General features: G+C 54.2%; 6 protein-coding genes across 6 annotated transcripts; 1 reads left to right on the top strand and 5 right to left on the bottom strand.

Moving 5' to 3' along the window:
- Positions 1 to 538: 538 nt before the first annotated feature.
- On the bottom strand, positions 539 to 1,864 carry LTHEOB_6583 (Arrestin (or s-antigen) n-terminal domain protein; the record flags this gene model as incomplete). The annotated part of the gene is made up of 1 exon (XM_035515855.1): positions 539 to 1,864. The coding sequence occupies one exon, from the start codon at positions 1,862 to 1,864 to the stop codon at positions 539 to 541; it is 1,326 nt and encodes a 441-aa protein (XP_035372618.1).
- A 3,776-nt stretch (positions 1,865 to 5,640) lies between these two features.
- On the bottom strand, positions 5,641 to 13,513 carry LTHEOB_6582 (Beta-ketoacyl synthase; the record flags this gene model as incomplete). The annotated part of the gene is made up of 14 exons (XM_035515854.1): positions 5,641 to 6,405; positions 6,463 to 7,772; positions 7,833 to 8,305; positions 8,363 to 8,534; positions 8,625 to 8,973; positions 9,055 to 9,755; positions 9,954 to 10,884; positions 10,935 to 11,021; positions 11,106 to 11,131; positions 11,297 to 11,469; positions 11,566 to 11,844; positions 12,058 to 12,381; positions 12,782 to 12,843; positions 13,010 to 13,513. The coding sequence occupies 14 exons, from the start codon at positions 13,511 to 13,513 to the stop codon at positions 5,641 to 5,643; spliced, it is 6,156 nt and encodes a 2,051-aa protein (XP_035372617.1).
- A 682-nt stretch (positions 13,514 to 14,195) lies between these two features.
- Positions 14,196 to 15,390, bottom strand: LTHEOB_6581 (Flavin-containing monooxygenase; the record flags this gene model as incomplete). The annotated part of the gene is made up of 4 exons (XM_035515853.1): positions 14,196 to 14,537; positions 14,589 to 14,618; positions 14,667 to 14,951; positions 14,998 to 15,390. The coding sequence occupies 4 exons, from the start codon at positions 15,388 to 15,390 to the stop codon at positions 14,196 to 14,198; spliced, it is 1,050 nt and encodes a 349-aa protein (XP_035372616.1).
- A 3,282-nt stretch (positions 15,391 to 18,672) lies between these two features.
- Positions 18,673 to 20,175, top strand: LTHEOB_6580 (Monooxygenase FAD-binding protein; the record flags this gene model as incomplete). The annotated part of the gene is made up of 2 exons (XM_035515852.1): positions 18,673 to 19,246; positions 19,298 to 20,175. 2 exons carry the CDS (start codon positions 18,673 to 18,675, stop codon positions 20,173 to 20,175), a joined length of 1,452 nt encoding a protein of 483 aa, XP_035372615.1.
- A 227-nt stretch (positions 20,176 to 20,402) lies between these two features.
- Positions 20,403 to 21,416, bottom strand: LTHEOB_6579 (uncharacterized protein; the record flags this gene model as incomplete). Its single annotated transcript, XM_035515850.1, has 6 exons — positions 20,403 to 20,587; positions 20,640 to 20,717; positions 20,769 to 20,846; positions 20,901 to 20,960; positions 21,015 to 21,070; positions 21,118 to 21,416. The coding sequence occupies 6 exons, from the start codon at positions 21,414 to 21,416 to the stop codon at positions 20,403 to 20,405; spliced, it is 756 nt and encodes a 251-aa protein (XP_035372614.1).
- A 486-nt stretch (positions 21,417 to 21,902) lies between these two features.
- Positions 21,903 to 23,849, bottom strand: LTHEOB_6578 (Kinesin family protein; the record flags this gene model as incomplete). The annotated part of the gene is made up of 3 exons (XM_035515849.1): positions 21,903 to 23,000; positions 23,053 to 23,639; positions 23,690 to 23,849. 3 exons carry the CDS (start codon positions 23,847 to 23,849, stop codon positions 21,903 to 21,905), a joined length of 1,845 nt encoding a protein of 614 aa, XP_035372613.1.
- Positions 23,850 to 24,481: the final 632 nt, after the last annotated feature.

The following is a 24,481-nucleotide window of genomic DNA, read 5'->3' as shown; positions in this document are numbered from 1 at the left end:
GGTGGTAGTGATACATGTACGACGAGTTGGCTGCTCATAATGAGATCTCAGTTAACTCCTGCGCATACAATACGTAGATATTTATACCAAACCGCCTAGACCTATACTTCTCCCATCCACAAGACAAAGCGATGATGGGTTGAGAATGAAGGCATAGTGTGTCACAGTGAAAATCTTTCGGCTCATTACCAGAATGAAGTTGAGATCAAAGTTGAGATTAGATTATATTTCAAACAGATCCGCATGCTTCTCTTGAAGCCGCTATTTGGGTATTGGTATGATGCTGTCCATGATTCAAGACGCCAATCCATGTCCTCTTGTTGAATTCCCAGGGGCTTGGTCCAAGCCACCCAAACAATGCTTTTTTTGGTCCACATTAACTCCCATGAAATCAATTAATCAAGACTTTGCTGCCAATTCGTGGCATGCATGGGTATATCCTCCGCATCCACCCTGAGTTCTTCCAATGTTTTAAAAAAAGACAAAGAAAATTCGTGACCGCATCTCGGAAGTGTTGAACGATAGGCGGGGTATTTTTTTAAGAGTGGTTTAGCGAAAGGCGTTCGATCTCTTCCAGATCGCGAACAGTCAACTCCTCGTTATACACGGGAGGTGAGGCTGGGATTTCATCGTATAGAGGTGGCTGCTCTTCGTCCCACGAGATTCCAAGGCCTGCTCTCTCGGTGAGGACGAGGTTGAATTGGGTTCTCAGTACACGGGCGGCACCAGTAGGCGTAACCTGAGTAGGCTTGTTGTCAGGAGCCCACTCCTCGGCAACGACCATCTCGACGACAAGGTTGTGCTTGACCTCCAGGCCGTTCTCAGCCTGAACGTCGCAAGCGGGCTTCATGAGCGGGTTGACCATGGCCTGGAACTCGACTTCAATGGTGTCGTTCTGAATATCGGTCTTCCAGCCGTGCTTGACGTCGTCCGAGCCAATGACACGGGTGTCTTCGTGGATGATACCCTTGCCTTCACCACCGACCTTGGAAACGTGCTTGGGGCAAGCAGGCGAGACAAACTTGGTGTGCTCCTCGATGCGCCAGTTGAGCTTGCGGAGCTTCCAGCGGGTGGTGGACTTGTCCCTCTTCTCCTCGACCAGGCCAGACATGCGCATCTCCACGTTGAAGTCTCCAATGGGGTGGACAACGTTGGGCAGAGTGACGGAAGCAGTCAGGTTGGTGGGAGGGAAGATGCGGACGGAGTGCTTGTCGTTGGCGGGCAGAATGGCGCGCTTGATGATGATGCTGCGGCCAAAAGTAATGACCTCGCCGGAGGAGGTGGTGGCCTCGGCAGCAAGGTGGTAGTCGAGGACGACGAGGGGGTTGTTGGTCGAGGCGGGGAGGTGGCCAGGGACCAGGTAGCTGAAGGGGAACTGGTGCTCGCCCTTGTTCAGGATCAGCTGACCTTGGTTGAAGGTCCACTGCTTCAGCTCGGTGGTTTGCGAGGTGCAGTCGGCGCACTGCTTGACAACGGGCTCCTTGGTGGTGCTGGTGGCCAGCAGCTTCATCTCGAACTTCTCGATGGTGATCTCGGGCTCGGTGACATCGACGAGGAGCTGGCCGGAGAAGATGGCGCCGGTGGAGTTCTGCGGGCTGTTGTACAGGACGATCGGAGGAGACTCGACGAGCAGGTTCATCTTGGCGGGCTTTGCGGTGTCCAGCTTGGTGGCGCTCTTCCGCTCAGACTTGTGGCGGCCACCGAGGCTGTGGCGCTTGAAGGCATCCATGTTAGCGCGGCTGGGCGAGGTTGCACGCTTGATGACCTTGGCCAGGATCTTGGAGTCGTGGTGGTCGAGCTCGTAGGGCGGCGGGGAGCTGGAGTCGGTCCTCCGCGGGATGGGGAAGTGCAAAAGGCCTGGCATGATGGCGGGGGAGGTTGCGAGTGCGGTGGTTCGACTGGAGGATGGTTCGCCCGAAAGCGGAAGGCGGAGGCGGACGATCTGGGGTAAGCGCTCAAGATAGCGTCTTGTGCTGGATCAACAGTCGCAAGCGTAGAGTGGGCAAAAACATAGTCCTCAGGAATCAGGATAGATATCTCAAGCTCGCAGTGGGGTGCGGCTCCGCGGGGCTTATGTACTGCAGCAGCGCGTGGCACAGAAAAATGCTAGGCGTTTCGAGCTTTGGCAGCAGAATTCTCATGACCGGCCGCGCCATGATGACGATGAGCCGAGCAAACGTGCTGCCCCTGCGCGAGGGCCGAATGCCGGCGCTAATTTGCTCCTATTCTCGCAGCCCTGTGCGCTTCCCGCGCTGCTTCCCGCACCGCCCCCGGCTACGCTGCCCGCCAGCGATGACTCCGCGCCATCGCACCATCTGCCGGCGCCCTCCCGCCATTGCTGGTGTTGCACCCCGCTGCAGAGACGCACCCCGCAGCCACAGCTCTCGGCGCCAGCTGGTGCCACGACGCCGCCGACGGCCGCGCCCCCTTTCTCCTCGGACGCTTGCGCCGCCGCTCGTGTGCGCAGCACGAGAAATGGCGCACCAATGTCGTTTTTCAGCCGCGACGGGCACCGAGGTTCGGGGGGCCAGGCACAGTGCGTTTCTCTGACTAACGGACGCACTGACTGGGCTAGCCAGCCGGCGCTTCTAGAAAAAAAATTCCTCGCCGCGGTGCGCCGCAGCCAAGTTCGCGCACACTTCGCATCAGATCCGTCCCCACCAACACAAGGCGCGCGAGCCGATTGATCGAGCACATGCAACATTTTCATACTCGATCGCCGCCCATGCTGCCGCCAGAGCGACTCACCGGTTCTGCCTGGCCGCCGCCGGCTCGCCCGATGTCGCTCCCGCCAGCACAAGGTGCTAACGATCTGCCGAAGCGATTGCTGGATACGGTTGACTGCGGCTCAAGTTGGATCTGGCCTTGTGATCTGTGGAGCACCCAGCCTGCGCTCCAGGCGCTCACCCGACACCAGTTGTGAGCTGACACCTTCATGATTCCCTCATGATGGCCCGGCCGCCCTGCAGCCGCTCCAATTGGAGCTGTTCCCGTGCCTGCGCGCGCATTCACGACGCAAACGTCGGTGAAGGCTGCGAACTTCATCACGTCGGCCTCCTGGCGCCCCAATTGCAATTCCCTCGCAACCCGTGAGCAATGTCGCGTCAATGCCCTAAGGCTGAGAATAGCAACACCCTGATCAACCACCTCTCCTTGCGGCGCCCCCTCTCGCGCCTTTTCATTTCGTCCCCCTCCTGCAGTGGCCCCCGCGGCATTGCGGCTCGTTCGTGATGAGATCATCAATGGGGACTCAAACAAATGCCGCGACACGTCAACGTGGATGCCAGTCGAGGTCACCGCGTGTCCTGGTTTCACGATGCCTCCTGACCCTCTCGCAACGCCTCAACCCCAGAGCGGTTGTCGTCGGCCTTCACGACCAGTCTAGCCCGTGGTCCCCTCCACAGAATCCACACAGTCCACTCGTCTAGCGCTTCCGCAAGACGTGCGCAGGTTGCATCTGTATCCACCTGCACCGCCGTGGGTGGACACGAAGGCCCAGAGCCAGTTTGACGCCGGTACCTGACGATCGCGATCTTCCGCACCACGGCGCCGCCCGCCGCGCCCTTTGCATGTCGACCGTCTCATTTTTTGCACTGCATCCAGCAAGGTGCACGTAGGGGACTCATTTTTCCTGCCTCTAGAGCCGCGGTGCCACAGGGGCCGACGCCCAATCCGCTACCGAGCTTGCGTGCCCATTAGGTAATGGGAACCACCACACGTGGCCGACGCGACTGGCTGCATGCTTCCTGTCTCGCTCTCACGTGTGGCAACGCCCGCTGCCTACTCGACGGGCAACGGAAGTCGTTGGTTTTGGCTCTGCAGTTGCGCGGGGGTCGAGCGGAGATGCGGGATGTTGATGTGGGTGCAGTGCATGGAGCCATCTTTCCTCTTTTCTTGCCGTGAGGATTTCGCCAGGAAAGCCACTTCCGAGTCATTTTCGGCCTGGCCGGTGGGCTGACCGGAGCTCGCAATGGGCCCGGTGGAAGTCGACAGCGATGGGCCGCTCCTTGCGCAGCATGGTGTCAGAACACGACATTCTCACCATCGCTGTGCTCATCCATGGGCTGCCGGTTTCTTATGCCCGTCGTTGAACCCTATTCAAACTCCTAGGAACCCACAACTCCGTACATCCTGGAACAACCCAACCCGTGACAACCTTGCCCCTCTTCCCGCATGTCACAGAGCCCGGCATATCCACCGGTGAAGACGTCGATCCTGGAAACTTAGCTGACGCTCAGGTGCAATCGAATGACACTAAACTCTATGTTCGTGGAGAATCACCCAGAGTCGATGACGTTGGGGATGTTCCGGATGCTGAACAATGGTTACGCTAAAAAATCGTTGGCTCTTCTCTGAAGGTACCGAGAGGTATCGCAGCGGAAGGCTAGTGAATTTGCTTTTTTCGCTCATACTATGGGTAGTTGAAGTGATCATCCGGATGTAAATGTGGAGTGCATTCTCGTCCGGATGACAGCTTCCAGTGCCCACATTTGCTAAGACATAGTTAACCCTCATCCTATAGCTACTATTCTTCGCGCTAGCTTTCGGCTCTGTACGGGCAGCTGGACATCTTCACACGGCCTCACTCACCAGTGAGTAGCATCGAGAGATTTGATCATCCCTATAACGGCGGGCAAGTACCTATAAGACCATTTAACATTCATAAGTCATGCGTTCAAAACACTACGATCCTGCTCATCGACGGCGAATTGGAACGGCTGGTGACAAAAGAACTAGGCTTTCATGAAACTCTAGCGTTGGTAAGTTAGCCTTCGACTTACATGGGCAGTCGAATCCAATGTATGGATGCGTTTAAATACTCTTAAACTCATATTTACGTACGGGTAATTGCTTCAGCTGCTCACGTGAAAATCTAGAGCGCTCTTCGTGAGGCACAGAGAACTCAAATCTTCTACTACCACTGCGATTGTGAATCTCCGCTGAGACCTCTGGCTCGGTTGCGTTGGCCCCGCTTGGAATTGCCACTGTTGTTATAACCTGCGTGAGTAGGATTGGAACTATTTTGCGAGTCAGATCTCGATATCGTAGTCTTTTGTAACCAGCTGGAGCCCTGCTTTTCCCGCTTCCATCATGCCCCGCAATTCTGACTTGAACGAGGTCAGAATAGAGCTTGTAGGTCACATGATAGGCAATATTTCGCTTGGTCTCAGTCAAATGACCTGACAGAGGTCACGAGAGCTCATTGAGAGAGCTCAGAGTATACAGGGGTGGCATTCCATCAGAAGGCTAGGATTAATCTGTTTTTCGCTCATGTCATGAGTAGTTGAAGCTATCGTCCGGACGTGTTTGTTATAATTTTTAATTCGACATTTACGTCCGGACGATAGCTTCAACTGCCCATATAAGTCGAATAATTCCGCACAGATATATATCAAAGGGCAAAACAGAACAAAGCAAGGTCTTAAAAGCATCATCCAATACCGGTGAGAATTGTCATAGTTACTCCATTATTAATAAAGCCAAAAAAAGAAAAGAAAAAGCGGAAATTTGACGAAGATCTCTAACGAACGGTAGATGTCGCTTAGTAGAGTTTGGAATTGTAGAAACTATGAAGCTGAACATCTCTAGAAACAATCAATAGAAACGGCATTCCAATATTTAGAGCACTGGTCGTTCTCATTACAGACCCCCTGACACGGTCCTCCTCGTCCCAGGCCTTCGTCTTCCCCATGAGCTCCTCCACGTAGTGGAACTCTTCCAAGTAGATGCACTTCGGATTGACATCTTGTCGTCTTCATCACCATCCGCACCCGTATTCTTCCTCGACACCGTGGGCCTCCGTCTCCTCATCGTCGCTCTTGTCGAGTTGGTCCTCACTGACAGGCGGTCACTACCATTGTCTGCATTGATTGTAGTGATGCCCGTCGCGGCACCCGAGCGCAGATGCATGAACAACGGCGTTCTCAAGAAGGCTGGCTCGGGCACGCTTCTGCTCCGGAAGTCTGCCGCACAGGGCAAGCCTACAGCTATCTGCGGCTCTGCGATCGGTGCAGTGGCACGTTGCTTGTCGATATGGTACTCGATGAGGGCGATGAATTGCTGCTCTTGAATGCCGTTGTCGTCATCCTCGAAGAAGAACAGCGGGCTGGGGTTCAGGGTCTCGCGGTTAGTGGCAGTTGAGCCCACAGAAAACACGTTGCCCAAGTCAAGTGTCGTAGCAGGGAGGCCACGAGCACGACGGTAGTGAGCAAGCGCATCCTGATAGGCGTTGGCAGAGGCGTGGTTGGCTTGGTTCTTGGCGCCCATGACAGCGTTGCTGCTGGAGAGCATGATGAAGAAGTCGAGATCCTTGGGAAGATACTCGTGCAGATTCCACGATCCGCGGACCTTGGGCGCTAGTGCAGCCTTGTAGTCTTCGAGAGACATCGACTCGAATGGAGAGTCCTGTAGTAGTTGGTTTAGCCACATTTTCTGGCAGGTGAAGATGGAAGAGGAACTTACCTTGATCTGCGTAGCTCCCTGAATGACGCCGGCAATCTTGGGCATTCCAGATTCCTCGCAGGACCGCAACGCAGCCAGCAGCGCGCCATCGTCACTCACATCACACGCGAAGACTTCGCAGCGAATTCCCATTCTCTTGAGATCCTCGACGAGCTCCTGTGCACCGTCGCTCGAAGCCCCGGACCTCGACAAGAAAATGAGGTTCTGTGCACCTTGAAGTGCCATCGATTTGGCGACGCTTCTGCACAAGCCACCAAAACCACCGCTTAGAATGTACGAGGCGTCTTCTCTGAGCTTGGTGGGTGTTCGCGCCTTGGGGACGACGTTGACCACATCATCCTCGTTTGCTGTGAGGACGACCTTCCCAACGTGGCCTCCTTGTTGAAGAAGGCTGAAGGCCTCTTCGATCTGCGAGTAGTTGTACACAGTGGTTGGCGTTGCCGCTTTGACCTCACCTTGTTGCCAGAGCTCAATGACATGGGTCAGCACACGAGCGGTTGTCTTGGGATCCAGCTTGACAAGGGTGTGCAGATCGGCTGCCGCGAAGGTGGCAGATCGGCGGAACGGCTCCATATTTAAGTTGGCGTTGGCAAAGACATCACGATTCCCGATCTCGACGAAGCGGCCGAACGGTGCAATGCAATCCCAGGACCTCCGAAGTGCCTCCCCAGAGAGGCTGTTGAGAATAACGTCAACCCCGCGGCCGTGGGTTAACCGCTCAATTCCCTTGGCGAAGGACAAGTCTCGGGAGGAAAGAATTTGATCCTTGGGGATGCCATACACGTTGATCAGCAAATCTCGCTTCTCTTCCGAAGACACCGTCGCAAATATGTCGGCCCCTTGCGACTTTGCGATCTGAATTGCAGCTTGGCCGACTCCGCCAGCCGCAGCGTGGATAAGGCAAGTTTCTCCCTTTTTCAAGCGGCCCACTTCCACGAGGGCGTAGTATGCCAACGAAAAGGCAACAGGCAGTGCAGCTGCAACGTCGAAATCCATGCCTTCGGGAATCTTGATCGCGGCGTCTCTCGGCGTTCTGGAGTATGTCTGGAAGGTGCCGCATTCGGCTGAGAGGACGATTACTCGATCGCCGAGCTCAACGTCGGTGACATGGGACCCGACGCGCGTTACGAATCCAGCTCCCTCGGTGCCCAGCACATCTGTCGGGATCTCGTCCTTGGCTGCAAGGACGTCTCTGTAGTTGAGACCAGTGGCTTTGATCTCCACCTCGATATAGTTCTCAGGGAGGGGGTTTGCGAACTCCGGATCGTCGACGAAACGCAAAGAGTCGAATTGGCCCGGCGTAGCAATGCCTGATCGTTGCGTTAGTAATGTGTACAGCAAATAGGTGGATTCTGAATGGAAAAACATACTGAGCTTGAGGGCCCGTGACTTGTCTGCGTTAAAAGGCTGAGGCTGGGGAACGGGCTTGGCGCAGCTGGTGCTGATGAAGTCGTTCGCATACGACGCCTCAACCAAACGGCTGGTGCGGACCAAGTTCCCGCGAATCAGGTACTCAGCATTCTTATCACGCCCCTCAACCATGTGCCGCCTGTATATTCTCCTAATGTGGCGAGCCATTTCGCTCTCGTTCTTCTCCGAGTCCTCGAAAGCAACGGTAGTAAGGTCGCATGACCCGTCCTGCTCCCTTTCCCACCGCAGCGTGCGCAACAGACCAGTAGACAAGCCGACCTTCGGATTCTCAACAGGGTCCATGGTTGCCCAGATTACTCCATTTGCCGTCGTCAGGAGTTTCTGCATGGCCGTCCACTCCTCGGACTCGATGTCTCCTGCAAGAAGAGCGTTGCCCAGCTCGACCGTCACAACACAGCAGGCGTCCTTGAGGCTATGTTCTTCCAGCGACACCAACGAGCGGACCTTCAAGTCAAGCTTACCAGCATACATGGTCATGAGCTGAGCAGCCAAATTATCCGCAACTAGTTGCTCTCGGAGAGCGGGCCTGCCAGACGTCACAACGAACGTCCTCCTGATATCGATATCCGGTTGCGGCCTCTCCTCCTCCTGTGTTGTGGCCACGATTATACTCTGGACGTGGAGATCGGGATTCAAGGTATCTGGCAGACGGAGTACGGATCTCTCGAAACCGTGCTCCCGCAGGGCTGCAACCCATCCTTTTTCGGTAAGCAACGGTCCCCATTGGCGACTCGGCTCCGTGCTCCGCCACCAATCCGGGAGAAGACCGAAGGAGAGCGGTCCTGGGAGAAAATCTGGCTGAGTGAATTCTTGGATGATGAGCTTGCCACCCGGCTTCAAAAGGCGATAGATGTTTTCCAGGGCCAGGGACAGGTCCGACGTTGCGTGGAGGATATTAGCCGCGAGGACAACGTCATACGTCCCTTCAACTTCCTCAAAGCCCTGGCCAGTGAGATCTTTTTCGATATCCAAGGCCTTGAACTCCAGCACCTCTCTCCATTTGGTGAACTTAACTTGGGCTCTCTCAAACGAGCCGGATGAGATATCGGTGAACGTGTACTTGCGGAGGCGGGTCGAACGCTTGCCTCGTAAGCCATTTGGACAAAGCGTTTCCAAGATGGACGCAGTCGCTCCACCTGTGCCTGCACCTATTTCGCAGACCCGTAGGTCCCTGGTCTTATGACTGTACAGGTCCAGATAAGCGCTGAGCAACGCGTGGACTTTATCCGTGCCGACCATATGACTGTAGTATTCCTCCAAAAGAGAGTCCATGAACATGAGATGAAGCGCATCTTGATCGGCATTTAGGGTTGGGATGATGTGGCTGCCCATGCGCACCGTCAATTTGCCTTCCGGCCCGGAGTCCTCAATGTTTTTGAGAAAGGCATCTCTTCGCGTCTTGTCCTTTCTTAGTTCTTCCCACTCCTCTGTTTGATGTCCCATGCGCTCCTTCTCATAGTTTCGTGCTTGCATGCGGAGCCAGTCCAAATATTTCTGCTTGTAAGGAGCCAGTTCCTTGGGTCGATTACTCTCGTCATCGAAATGCTCGACCGCTTCCAGGATGTAGATGGCGGCAGCCAGTTGGAGGTCCTGAATCCGCTTCAAATTCGTCGGATCGTCATCCTCCAAAGCCTTCAGGGACTCCCTGAAGCAGTTCTGCACCTCTTCTCCCAACAAGTCGATGTCTGGCTTCCAGCTGACGTTGAAGCAAAGTTGTCGCTGGCCAGCCTCTCTAAGTGCAAATTCTTGCAGAGGACCTATTTCGAGACCTCTGATGATGACTCTGGCATGGCGGCTCTTCTCATCCCACATTGTGATCTGATCAGCACTAAACTTGTTGTGCGAAGATGACCTTGCCGAAGCTTGGCAAGTAAAGACGTGGCCAGGCTCGGTTTCGGTGTAGGCAGAGATCCAAAGGCTTTTGAGGGATATCGGAACGGATGGTTCCTTCAGGGTGTTTGCGCCAACAGCGCCCTGCAAAGCGAACGGAATCATATGTATCAGGCTGTCCAAGGTCGCAGGCTGTATGGTATGAGGCTGGACGTAGCTACATGGCATACAGCTAGCAACGTCCGGAACGCGGAGAGTGGCGATGGCTTGACCGACGGGCCCCTCGAGATCCCCGCACTTGACGTCTGAAAGGTTCTGGAACAGTGGTCCAAACTCAAGGCCAACTCGCTCGAGTTCGGCGTATTGCCGGCGGAGGTCTCTCTTGCTGTGACAGGCAACTTCACACTGATCAAGCACTTCTCGGAAGTGCTTCTTGTGCTCAGCAACTTCACGGCCAGCGTCGACAGGGCCAGCCATGAACGCGAGTTCAACCGCGACGGAGCCTCGACAACATTCAAGCCAGGTGTTCTGCTTGTAGCCGAAAACAGCGAAATCCCAGGACATATCAACCCCCGAGGCAGATTTCCGCATTGAGAGCATCACCTCCGTTTCTTGATCCTCATCAAGTAGGAGGGCGTGGGAGATGATGACGTTTCGCAAGTCGAACCCGGCGATTTCCCCCCTGCCTGAGACGAGTTGCTTGACTCCTTCGATGGCCATAGCAAGGAAGGTCTCACCCGGAAGTACATGATGTCCAGTAATCTTGTAGTCCTTGAGCCAGGGCAGTTCCGATAGTCGGATGGAATTCCTCCATTGTGGCTCATTAACGTTCCAGTCCGGCACTGGGGCCCCTAGAATATCGTGCCGAGGCCATTCTCGGAAACGCCACTGTTTACTCCGTCGGCTCTCCCACCAAAACTCTTGAGTGCGATCGAAAGGATAAGGTGGGAGATCTACTAAGAGCTCGGGATCTTCGTCACCGTGGTTGATCCTCTGGAGGTCCACTGGATAACCGTCTGCAAACAGTGTGGCAACTGTGGATAACAGGGTGGCTGCAGCATGCTTCTTCTTGAGCAAGACTGCCTGATATCCGATTTTTTCAAAAGCGGGCTCGTCAGCTACAGCATCCTCCAGTGCGGTTCCGAACGTCGAATTAGGCCCCTATTCGGTCAGTTAGCTGACTTGTGGGGTGCAATGACAATGTTACTCACAATTTCTACGAGCTTCGACGACGCCGAATCATCGTTCACCAAAGCCGAGCATAAGCTCTGCAAAGCGTCATCAAACTTCGACGTTGCCTGCAAGGCATCAATCCAGTAGTCCGCTCGGCTCATTTCCGCGGGTTCAATTCTCTGGCCAGAGATAGATGAGAAGATCTGGACATCTTTGCCACCGGCCGGACTTCCCACTGCAAGGTCGCCAACCAAGGAGCGATATCTGCTACTGTTCGCATCGCTCGCAGAAGCCCATAGTGCAGCAAGCATACTACCCTTAGTCGATGGCGGTCTTGACGCAATCATTCCACGATAGTAGGAAATCTTCCACGCGCTCCGCTGGTCCAAGGCACCCGCACAATAGGCAGCTGCAGGTTCTCCGGTAGAATGGCCAAGGACGTAGGTAGGAGTGATGCCCCACGATGACAAGAGGTCGACCAGAGCAATCTGGATTACAGTGCACAGTGTTTGTGCAATATAAGGCTCGTCGATTCTGCTCTCCTCCTCGCTCTTCAGGAGTTCATCGAACACGCTCCAGGGGCAACGCAACGATGCGATGAAATCACTTGCCAGCTCGATAGACTCTTTGAATACAGGATATGCGAGAAGTTCTCTTGCCATGGCATACCACTGTGCCCCTGAGCCGGTAAACAGGAAGCCGACATTGGGAGGGTTCACGAGACGAGCTGCTCCTGAGGGGTCCGAAATAGCCTCGTTCAATTCCTCGACAGACTCGGCGGCAACCGCGAAGCTCCATGGAAAGCGAGTGCGTCTCTCGGCAAGAGTGTAGGCCAGGTCGCGTAGATATGCATGCCGGTTTCCAGCCGATAGGGACGTTAGATGGTCTGAGTAGGTTGAAAGATATCTTTTGATGCCGTCCTGGTCTTTGGCTGACCAGGTGAAAATCCTATATTTGGGGCGGTCTTCCAAGGCCCCACTTGTTGACGTCCTGCGGCTTTCGGAGATTTCTGTCCGATGGAGTCCACGGAGCTGATGCTCCCGAAGGTAGTTGTACGCATCATCGAGCACCACATGCGCGTTCGTACCACCAAATCCGAAAGCATTCACGGAAGCCCTTCTAACGCCTTCCACAGGCCAGGGTGTTGGTGCGAGAGGGAACTTGATGTTCCACTCCTCAGTGTTGATTCGGGGGTGTGCTTTCTCGAAATTGATGTTTTGAGGAATAATGCCCTTCTCCAGAGCTAGGACGACTTTGATGATTGAGGCAATTCCGGAGGCGCCTTCAAGATGGCCATGGTTTGCTTTTGCGGCTCCAACAAATAGTGGGTCTGACCGGTCCTTCCAGACGCTAGCGATCGCTCCTGCTTCTTCCGCATCAGCAGTAGGGTTGCCGACAGCATGAGCCTCTACGAAAGCGGTTGTGTTGAGATCCAGATTAGCAGAAGCATGGACCTGCTTAATCAATTCCTCTTGAGCCTTCTGACTGGATAGTGTTAATCTTTCGCTGCGGCCAACTTGATTTACACCGGTCCCACGGATAACAGCACGGATAGTATCGCCGTCGCGAACGGCTGCTTGAAGAGGCTTCAGAATGAGTGTACCAACACCTTCACCGCGAGAGAGTCCGTTTGCACGAGAGTCGAATGGGAAGCACTTGCCGTCCGGCGAGAGAAAGCCACTGAAGAGTTAGAGCACGTGTCAATAAAGGCAAGTACAGAGGGGTATCACAGCCGAAGGCTAGTGTGAACATATCATGGGTAGATGAAGCTATCGTCCGGACGTAAATGTCGAATTAAAAAGTATACATTCGCGTCCGGACGATAGCTTCAACTACCCATGATATGTTGTTTTTCCAAGGAAGAAAAGGCTGAGAATGTACTTACCTCCGATCCATGGCGTACATTGACTCTGGAGATTCAATGACATTGACGCCGCAAACGACAGACTAAATTGTCAGCATGATGGTAGAAGAGAGATGGGAGTGGAGCACAGACCATTGTTGACTGGCCTTGACGCAAGTCGGCGCAAGCCGTGTGCAAAGCCACCAAGCTGCTGCTGCATGCCGTGTCAAGGGTCATGCTGCACCCTTTAAAATCGTAGAACCAGCTCACTCGGTTGGCGATGATAGCATTTGAGGTTCCCGTGTGCTTGTGTTCCAAAGCAAGGTCGGGGTCCATGGCAAGAATAGCACGAGTATCATCGTTGGTAGCGGCTGCAAAGACGCTTGTTTTGGAGCCTCTCACGCGGTCCAGGGCGAAGCCGGCATTCTCGATGGCCTCGTAAACACTTTCCAGGACAATGCGTTGCTGGAGATCCATGGAAAGCAGCTCGGAACGGGCAATGTCGAAGAAGGCAGCGTCGAATTTGGCGCCATCCTGGGCGGTGTCGAGGAAGTGGCCGCCGTTGGCAGAGGTGCTGCCTCCTCTTGCTGGAGATGGGTGGTAATGGCCATCATGGGACCACTTGCTCCGGGGAACGGTGGAAAAGGCGGAGCGGCCGGCGACTAGCAGGTCCCAGAGGTTCTCGGGGCTCGAGGCATCGCCGGGGCCACGGAAAGCAAGGCCAATGATGGCAACGTCGTCAGGGCGAGCATTTTCAGCATCAGAGACGGCCATGGCGGTGTTGATCGAAGCAAAGAGCCGGGTTGCTCGAGGAATAGGTCCTAAGGGCGGTGAGAGGCTCACGTACCACTTTTTATATGTGGAGCGCCATGCCGAATTCCAGCAGGAGGCCAGCGCAGCACTTTCGCCGGTACGAAGCCATAGGTTTCATGACCGGTCAAAAACTCCGGGGAAATCCGTGATGGGCAGAGAGTTGCTGTCGTACCTTGCATGACGAGCGGTAAATCTTCACAGTGATTGACGATCAGCCAGCTCATCAACTCAAGATCTGCGCACATCCGCACACACGGCTGAAGTCGAGAGTCAGGTTCTAGACACCACATTGAGATTTCATTCATTGCTGTATGTATAGGCCTTTGCCGTCACTCCCGCGTCCAGCGTGGCGTCGTTGGCGCTGGAAAAGGAGCTGGGCAGCCAAGGCTCTGCAGGATCGACAAGAAAGCAGCCATAAGCCGGAGTCAGGCTGCCGAAGGAGTGGATTCGCAGCGTATTCTCTGTCGCAGCCCAGAAGGGTTTCATGCGCGCGAATTGGTCGCCGAGACGGGTCGGCAGAATTGACTCGAGCTGAGACAGGACATGTGGGGTTTGTTGACTGTTGTGGGCCAGAGAGTTTCTGCAACCCGCCCGCTTTCGCCCTAGCGCCTGCGCCCGCGCCACCGGCCACCATTTACTTCTTCTACAGTTTGGCCCGCCTGCCCTCCGCATTCCATCGCTTCCACAAAGCTTTGCGTCTCTCGTGCCCTGCCATGAAGGCGTCGAACCACGCCTGCTCGAATTTCGGCAACTGTCTACCCTTGCCTTCCACCCCGGGTCCGGCAAGAGCACGCACTGTCTCGAAGTAGGCTTCGAACTCTGGGAATACGAGCGTGAATCCCCCTCCGTCTCCCCTTGCCGCGATCCGATCGGCCTCCCATCGTTGCTGCTCTTCAAGAGGCGGTAGTCTTGCCCGTCCAGCGAGAATTCTGGCCGCCAACACGGCCTGCCATTCGAAAATCTTGAATGTTAACCCTGCTCCAACCTGTAGACTATTTATTAGTCACAACACCGGCCTCGGAATGGGCGAACCTACAGCGCCGACAAACAGCAGTGTCGGGTCCTTCTGATAAACAACATGTTGATACAGCCCAGGTATGCGGTTGTTACGCACCTCCACCCCGGGGAGGAATGGCAGCGACCACGAGTATCCGGTGCCGAAGATGATGTGGTCAACGTCATCGACGCGGCCGCCATCTTCGAAATGGACAGTCCGAGAGGTATCGATGTGTGAGATTGACCGCTGCTCCTTGATCTCTGGATGCTTGAATGCAACGTCGCCAAAGTAAACGTTGGCTTTGTGCCCCAAGACCACTGCATGCACTGGCGACTGAGCCACTCCCGCAAGATCTACCGCAATATCCGCCGCAGATACCGAAGCCCCCACCACGACAACACGCTGGGACCTGTTAGCACCTGCCCGCGCTTCGGAGAGATCAACAGACCTTCCCGCGAAATGCTTCGCGTCCTCGGTACATCTTCGAATGGAGGATGCTGCCCGGCCGTTGCAGCTCGAGATCCTCAAGCCCTTCGATGTAAGGAATGTAAGGCACACTGTAGTGCCCGCTTGCAACCACAACTGCGTCGAAATACTCTTTCCACCAATAGTCACTTTCCGCGCCTTCTTTTCTGAGGATGATCTTCCACTGGTCTCCTTCCTTCTCGATCCTTTCGACGGTCGTGTTGTACTCGACGTAATCCTGATATCCATTCCTTTGGATAAGATCACTGATGTACTTTTGCATTACTGTCCAGTGCCTGAACGGAGTGTCTGGCCCGTGTGCCGCAATCGACCATTCCGAGCGAACCTCAGGGATTGGTTCTTGAGAAAAGGACATGGGCAGTGCTGCAACATTGGTCTCCAGGTAAGGGTAAATTGAGGACTCAGCAAAACGCTGGCGCCCGGATTTTGGTGTCCGTGCTGGAAGCGTGGGTGGTAGATCCAGCGGGGGGTCAGCGTTGCGTCTTGCAAGAGCTCTGAAATTCTGAAGATTTGGTGGGCGCGTATTGTCGGCAATCCTACTGCGGTTACTTATCCATTGCCGTACTCGCTCGGAATTTTGAAAAACTCACCAGCATCCTCCAGGCCCCTCGCGACGTTCGAACACTCTGATCAGATCAAATGACTTTTCTTGGGCCAGAGCATCGACCGCAATCGCTCCGGCGGGGCCAGCGCCCACTACAGCAACTCTCTTCACGCGTGCCATGTTGTTTGTGGAAGATCGAGCTAGGCTGGCAAAGCAATTTATCTACCCTAATGGCGGTGGGGCCGCTAGATAAGATAGCCAATCGCCGTCCACATCTCTTGGAGAGAATTGCGCGACGCAGACGAAGCATTGCGCTATCGGGCCAAGCCAACACCTACTACCACTTGCGGCATGTTCGGCATCGCACTCTCTTATCAAGGTTTGTACTCACTTTCCCCGCTCTCGACATGTCATTTTTGCACTCAGCTCGAACCCTCGGGTTGCACGTCTTGGCAAAATGGAAGATCAGAAGAGCGCACAAAATGTGTATGAGAACGAGCCACCGGACAGCCTGGATCCAACCGAAGCCCTTCGTGCACGGCACAAGTAAGTACTAGCTCAAGATCGAATGTACTCAGCCTCACATTTCCAGAATTGATTCTTCCGTTCTCCCTCTTCTCTTCCTTGGACTACTCGTTTTCCAGTTGGATCGCATGAACCTGGCAAGCGCACTCACCGGAGGGTTCGCCAAAGACGTCGCAATCAGCCAAAACACGGTGAATCTGGGTAACCAGCTCATGTTTCTCGGGATTGTCGTATTGGAGATTCCGTCGAATCTCATACTGCAGCGAGTGAGTCAAACGCTCTCTGAGAAGACGTCAGACTGATCTTGCAGGTTGGCCCACGGAAGTGGATTTCAGGACAGGTCTTCGTCTTCGGCCTCATCGCTTCGCTGCAGGTCTTTGTCAAGGAGCGAAAAGGGTTCCTTGTCTCCAGAAGCTTCCTGGGATTGGCCGAGGCGGGCTACATCCCAGGTGCAATATACACCCTCTCAACTTGGTATACAAAGCGCGAGCTAGCCAAACGGGTTGCAGCCCTCTTCTTTGGCATGTTTGGAGGGAACGCGATCAGCCCATTACTGGCCTCTGGTATCCTGAAACTCGATGGCCAAAAAGGGCTATCGGGTTGGCAATGGCTATTTCTGAGTAAGTGTCATTATTCCATGGCCGTGGCATACTAATAGAAAAGCAGTTGAAGGTGTTTTCACCATGTTCGTCTCGATCATGCTACTTTTCCTGCTTCCAGGAAGCCCGGACAGCCCGAAGCCACTACTTAGCCCTGGCATAGTGCGCTTTTCGGCAAGCGATCAAGCGGCCCTTCAGCGTCGGCTTGAGCTTGACAATTCTGAAAACCGACATGGCGCTCAGGGAATGCGCATCCCACTCCGAACTGTTTGGAAGACCATCTGCCACTACCGCCGTTGGCCGCACTTCATCTCTACATGCGCAGTGTTCTCAACATGGAGTCCTTTGACCACGTATACTCCCTCTATCATCATGTTAGTCTCGCCTCGCCTGGTGCCATTCTCGATGCTGACAAGACCAAGGTCGCTAGGGTTCTCCAGAATCGCTGCAAATGCTCTTGCTGCAGTCGGTGCTTCCTTGGCACTGGTCGTGGTGTTCTTCTTTGCATGGATTAGCGACAAGACCAACAAACGAGGGCTTTCAGTCATTGCTGCGCAAGCTTGTTATCTTATCACTCTCATTGTCACTCACTCAGCACATCCCCACGTTGGAAAGTGGAGCCGTTGGGGGTTGTGGACTGCCGTCAATGCGTTTGCCGTCGGTTACCATCCCGTTCATAATAGCTGGGTGCAGCTGAACTGTCGAGAGCCGGGAGAAAGGAGTGTCAGCATCGCGTAAGTGCTATTCACAAGCGCGAAAACATTTACTGATCAATTCAGCATGTGGGTAATGTCAGCAATCAGCGGCCTGATGGCAGGTACGCAATATTTTCGGGGTGACGATGTACCATTGTAAGTAAAACCATGTTAATTCTCAATTTCCTGCTGACACAGACAGTTACAACAACGGGCTGCGTACTATGATAATTCTGGTCTCCGGAGGTATGGTTTTTGCGATTCTTCAAGAGGTGATATACGTAGTTTATAATAGACGGGCTGCTAGAACCCATGGCGTCAATATAGATAAGGCCTGGCGCTATGTATTATAGATCAGCAAGCTGTCGCTCCATATTGAGTTGCAGAATATTTGAGCCCCTTGGGCTGGACGCAGAATGCTATTGCGCTCTCCTTAAGTGGATAATCGAAGAAATTAACGGCGAGCTTTCAAAATAAACAGTTACATCCTAATTTGGCAAGACGATTGTTCAAGGGCCAGAATCGGGCATCGAATCACGAATAGCTCCACTATAATGGGCTTGGCGGAATCTATTTTTCGATATCTCGACCGTGACTAAAGTCTACCGAGCCAATAAGATATGAAAAGGTTAAAAGTCCTTCTCTAATTCTGCTCATCCTCTATCTCGCATAGACTTACTTCTCGGATAGTACGTTGGTCTGCATTGTAACATGACTTGCGGCTCCCCTGCATCTTACATATGCCGGAGCCAAGAAGTGAACCCGCCATGTGCATTTCTCACCAAAATTTCGGGCGCAAGTTCGCTGAGTAAGAGCTGAGGGAACTCATGATCAAATCAACAAAGTTTTCAGCGCGCCGTAAGACTACGTAGAGAAGCGAAATGCACAGAAGTACTAGGTTTACCATTGAAGCTAAAAAGCCTATATTTTCTGAGAGTATAGAGAAAAGCTGCTGTCAGGTGCACACCCCCCGCTGTTACTTCGGGGGCTTCGGCACAAGGCCAGAGGCCCTATATCGGCTATCGGTAATCGGCAAACGAGGAGTGATTCCGATTGCGGCATCGCAAGAAATGAACCTTCAACGTTGAAAGACTTCGATTGCACGACACGTACATCTAAGCTCAAACCACCATGACCGCCCGCTGTAGCGTATCACTGCTCCATGCTCCCGGAGTTAGCGGACATATTCCCGACTCTCCAGATAAATAAATGTACATCAAAATGTCGCCCCCATCGCCCCTATCCAATTCATCTTTCCACAACCACAGCACACGATGGCTTCGGAATCCAAGCACCAAGTGATCATTGTCGGCGGCGGCATCACAGGGCTCACCTTGGCCCTGATGCTCCAGCACCTCAAAATCGACTACGTCCTCCTCGAAGCGTACAAAAGCGTGACGCCCAACGTTGGCGCCAGCATCGGCCTCTACGCAAACGGTCTCCGGGTCCTCGACCAACTCGGAGTCTACCAGGATGTGTGCAAAATTGCACAGTCTGCCAAACTTCACTTCGTCCGCGATGGTGAAACCGGGAAGAGGCTGACGAAGATGCCCTGTGGACCTATGCTGGAGGCAAGACATGGTTATGCACCTATGTTCATGGAGCGCTATGGACTTCTATGTGTGCTCTACAACCACATTCTTGAGAAAGAGAGGATCAATACCAACAAGAAAGTCCAAAAGATCGAGAATTTTGAAGACAGGGTTCTGGTACACGCCGAAGATGGGACGACGTTTGAAGGCCAGATCGTCGTCGGCGCCGACGGCGTTCACAGTTCCGTGAGGAAGGAGATGTGGAGGAACGCAGAAGAGCAAGACCCAGGATCCATTCCAAAGGAGGACAGGCAGAGTGTGTATTGTCGACCCCCGCCTCTGCTATATCAAACTTACAGATGTCCAGATATCAAATGCGAATACGCCTGCGTCTTCGGTCTCGCCAAGCCAACACCGGGGATTGCTCCTGGTGACGTGATCGCGGCTGCTAAGCCTCATTCGACAGCGGGCTGCATGGGCGGCAGGAACCATGAGATTTTCCTCTTTTGGTTCTGGAAACTGCCGCCATCCATGCACTCCTGCCCGGTCGACAACATCCCACGCTTCACCAAGGACGACGAACGCAAGGAGCTTGAGCGCGGAGGAGATGTCATCGTGGCAGACAATGGCCTGCGCCTGCGAGACGTAGCAAGGAACCTCGAGCGGAGTGCTGTGACGGCACTGCCGCACTACGTCATGAGGAGGTGGCATTTCGGGCGTATCGTCATCATCGGCGATGCCAGCCACAAGTTCAACCCGCTTGTCGGCCAGGGCGGCAACAGCTGCATCGAGTCGTGCGCCGGGCTCGTCAACGAGTTGACCGCCGCCCTGTCGAGGTCTTCTGGCGTGGCCGCGCCTGCCTGGCCTCTCGACGCTTTGAGCAGTGCTTTTGCTGCGATAGAGTCTCAGAGGGTTCCCAGGCTTGTCGACATGGTTGAACGCTGCCAGCAGGCTCAATACGCAGCTGCCTGGGATACATGGGGAATCAAGCTGCTCGCCAAGTACATCATTCCATTGCAATCAGACGCCAAGGCAACCGATTTTTACAGCTCCTTCATCACGGGTGGGATGAGACTGAAAACACTTGGTCTGCCTCAGGTCGAGCACGAATGGTCATACGACGACGAAAAGGAGGGCAGCACTGCGGCTGTGAACAATTCAATGGTCGTGGCTGGAGCATCCTTTGCTCTTTTTGCTGCTATCCTTGCAGCACGCGCAGTACGGAATGGCAGCGTAAGCGTTTGAAGCATTTTCAAGTACGTTGTCTTCCCCTGTGTCGTAAGGGGGGTAGGAGCTTTTTTTTTTTTTTTTTTTTTAGATAATTTGGGAATATTGGGTCATATTGGCGCGGAGTTATGTTTGTTTCTATAGAAAGTCTTTTATCTACCGCATTCCACTATTGCACATTGTCCCAATCTAGAAAGTCATTCGAAAAGTGATGGCAGACTGAAGCATGGCATACTGAAGACCGCCTAATAGCACTCCTGAACGGAGTCATCCTCATAGAGGTAGTCCTTGGCAAATCTGATTGAATCAATGTACCAGGTCTTTCCGCCGTCCGAGGTGGTAGGGCCGTCCGAGGCAGCGTTGAACAGGGAGAAAGTGTTACCGTAGTTCTCATCGGCGTCACTGAGATGCACAGTGATGTTGGACCAGCCTGCATGTTTTTATTAGAGATTCGCTTCATCGGGTGTCTGCGAGAGACTTACTGTATGCCTTGAGAGTTCCGCAAGAGTGGTCAACGCATTCGTTGAAACCGTAGAAGACAGCAGGCTCCATGCCGGCACCTGGAAAACGTTAATTTCATTCTTGGGGATTTTTAATACTGAATGCCGTACTGTCTGATTTAGAGGAGACCAGATTGCCTGAAATCCAAACCTTTTGGTCAATTTTGGTGGTCTCAGAGTTGACAGAAACTATAATCAAGTCAGTATCAACAAAGCCATGTGTAAGCCTGCGCAGGAACGGACTTTCGAAGTCAAGTTGGGAGCCAGTAGGAATGACCTGATAGGTTTGGGTTTCCTGACCCGCTACTTAATCATCAACATGAAGTATTCAGGGAGAGGGTTGCCGAAGAGCCTCACAAGGAGTATAGGTGCTTGCCGCAACGCACCAATGCTCATTATCCGTATCACAACCCCTATTATCCATAAGCGCGTGTCTAATGTTGCGATTACATTCACCTACGTGAGACTCTGGTCGGGCGCCCAGTTTACCAGAGGTTGAACAAGGTTCATATCCACAAGATCTCTGTAGGTAGGGTCGTCTTGAACACCAACCCACAACGAAAGCTCCCCTTGAGGAAGTTCGGTGTGGTAGTTGCAAGGAGTATCAGGGGGAACCACAGAGTAGGTAGCCTTCGTAATGTAGGCATTACTGGTGGGACCTGAGTAAAAAGTACTGCCGTACTTACGTCCATTGCTCCACGGCTCCGCAGTGGCACCCAGCGCCAGGGAGAGAGAAGCAAGGGAAAGTGAAGAGCGCATGATGAATGAATGATAGGGGTGCTCACAAACGAGTGCTTGTTGGTCGACGAGCTTTTCCAAGCACGCGGCGGAAGCAATAAGTACAGGAGGGTTCTGCATCCGATGGCTAGTGCGACGTTGCTTTTTCATGAAAAATCTGAAACCTAGCCTACCATACCACCAAAAGCAGGATGAATAACCTGTTTAGGCCTCTTGAAGCACCTGATTTCAGAAACAAACAGACCATTGATTTGGTATCCTTTCAGTCGATTTAAACCGTCACCATGCTACTACGTTCTAAGACAACACAAGGAAGAGCCTAGCCGCGGCCCTTTTCAATAATTATGCTACGCTACATGCTGTTTCCCAACAACGCCAAATCACCGCTCTCATCATAACCGGTCGTTATCGCTTAACGCCCATCCAAGACATCGCCTTACCAAAACATTCGCTGATCATCCAATCGTTAGTTTCTCCGCAACAAGCGCTTCCATTCAGGACAGTCCCTCAGTTGACCACAACATCTGTCAGCGGACTTCTTGGCCCGAAACGAGAGAAGTCGTCATTGACCTTCCGCCTGAACAGGCCAAGGTCTTTCAGGAAGTCATCCGCATGAGACTGCAACTCTGCAGCGAGCAAGTCTTGCGGATCCTCCTCTTCGACAAGCTTCTTGCCCGCGTTGGGCTCGTTCTCTTTGTCATCATGTCCGGCTTCAACATCCTCCCCATCTTCCTCATCTTCTTCGTCTTCTTCCAGTCCGCCGTACAGGTCCAGGCCTTGGATAGGCGGCAGCACAATGGGATTCTTCAGCTCGCCTAACGCAAGGGTCAGATGACGACGCAAAGCTTCCGACTCGGCACGCAGCGTCTGGTTGAGAGGACGGAGTTCCTCAACTTCTGCGGTCAAAGCCTTGATCTTGGCTTCGGACACCTGGCGCGTCTCTTCCATGAGACGCTGCATGACTTCCACCCGGCGCTGGTAATCCTCAAGCTCTGCCGCCTCAGCCTGCTGGCGACGAATGGTAGAGGCATTGACGGACGTCTGCAATTGGCGAATCTGCTCGGCCATAGCAGCGATTTGAGCATCACGCTGGGCGGACGACATAGAGTCTTGATTGACCGTGGCGCGGGTGCGGATGCGCTTGGCCTGGTCGGCGTAGCGGAGCGTGGACAGCGTCTCGTCGTAGTCGGCAGGGGCAACGCAAGCTACCATGGCAGTCTTACTGTTACCGCCGAGAGAATCCTTCAACAGCCAGGTGAGGACGCTGTCACGGTAGGGAACCAGTTCGCGCTTCTTGCCATGGCCACTGCGGGGGCGCCCGTCGGAAGTGGAACCGCTCCCACCGTTCTGGGCCAGAGCTGCAATGACACGGCCAAGAGTGGTCAGAGACTTGTTGATCTTACCACCTTCAACCAGGCGCTGTCCTGTTGCCTCGGTGCTCTTGGCACGCTCGGATCCAGCGAGGTCAACAAGGCGCATGCGAGCCGAGCGCTCGATCGTCTCATCGGTGAGCAGAGAGTGTTGCATCTGCTTGAGATTGATGGTGAAGACTGCATGGGAACGTGAAGAAGTATCGTTCATTTTGGTGGCAGCTGTCGTGCGATTCTGAAGTGCATCAGACCATGCCACGGGGGGAAAGTGGTATCAAAGAACTCACATGATCACCAATCTTCATGAGACGCTCGACGTCTGCATAGCTCCGTACAGGAGCGTCGGCCAGGCCCTGGACGTAGACACCATCCGTTTGCGATTCACGAATCTTGAGATAAATGGGTGGGTTAGTGCGCTGGGCCAGCAGGTCTCGGACATGCTCATTGTAGACTTCGAAATAGGACACGTGAACGCTGTAGGTGGTGTTGGGGCTGGGCTCGTTGTTGATGCGATCGAAGAGAGCCTCGCAAGTACGCGGGATGAGACCGGGCTGCTCAGGGGTACCCATCATAGTGTAACTCTTGCCGGAGCCGGTCTGGCCGTAGGCGAAGATGCAGGTGTGGTAGCCATCGAAGTTGTGGTCGAGAAACTCCTCGCCGAACGAGCGATAGACGTCTTCCTGATGGGCATAGTGTCGATCCGACTCGTTGTGTGACCAGAAAGACTTGTCGAAGATAAACGACTTCTCCTCGTAGACCTTGCGACTGGCGGCGCGTGAATTCGCAGGGTCATTGGCTTCGGCGGGCGGCAGGAGGGTGGTCTTTTGGGTGCTAGGGTCCATGCGAATGAGGCATTCGGCGCCGCGCTCAATCTCTGCCCAGCGTCAGAGGCGCGGGTGGGCGTGGTGGCACAGGAGGACTCACCTCTGCGCACGAAGGCGCGACAGCGCACAACGACCTTGACGTTGCCGGCGTCGTCCATTTGGGCTTGCGGGTTGGGCTGCGGCTCGAATGCGCGGAGCGAGGGAGTGGAGGCGGTGGACTCGTAGTCGTAGTTGTAGTTGCGGTAGGCGTGGGAATCCATGGCGGTTTCTAGCAGAGCGCAGCACGTTGCAAGCACGTCGCGCCGGCGGATGTCGAGGAAGGCGTACATGCGCGCGCAGTGTTTGCCTTTTGCCGGATTGCGCCTAGCCGGAGGGATGACGTAAGATCGCCGACCGGGGGAGGCGCCTGCAGCGCGTTGTCAAGGACTGCCAGCGCAACCGTGCGAACGTTGAGTGGGTCGGATCGCTGCGAGTACGCGCTGGAGATGCAGTCGCCGGCGGGTGGATGCACGACGCGTTTTGTTGACAGACGCGGCGCTTGCTTTCCCGCAGCGTGCCCTGACAACCGCGTTCCAGCAAGAGCCCGACGCCTAGCGCAACGGCCTCACCACTCACGAGGGACCGCAAAAAATTATCCAGAAGCAAGCATTTCTCAGAAGTCTAAATTTTCCGTAGACGAACTTCCATGGACAGATCTCCTCTGGCCAACACCTGCTTTTTTTGTTACATGACAGATGAATTGTCCCAGCCGATGATTGTCTGCGTAGGTGGTGTGGCATGAGCGTGAATACGTTCCTGAGAATTGAGGCCTGAGGCATCAAGCGCACGGGCCGCCTCCCCGCTGTGCCGCTCTGCAAAATCCGCAGCCGCCGACGCCTCACGCCTGCGCCTC

Source organism: Lasiodiplodia theobromae, assembly GCF_012971845.1.
Source record: "Lasiodiplodia theobromae strain AM2As chromosome Unknown scaffold_19, whole genome shotgun sequence".
In the NCBI taxonomy this organism is placed as follows: domain Eukaryota; kingdom Fungi; phylum Ascomycota; class Dothideomycetes; order Botryosphaeriales; family Botryosphaeriaceae; genus Lasiodiplodia; species Lasiodiplodia theobromae.
The sequence above is the reverse complement of the archived record's forward strand: the minus strand, read 5'-3'. Positions and strand labels throughout refer to the sequence as shown.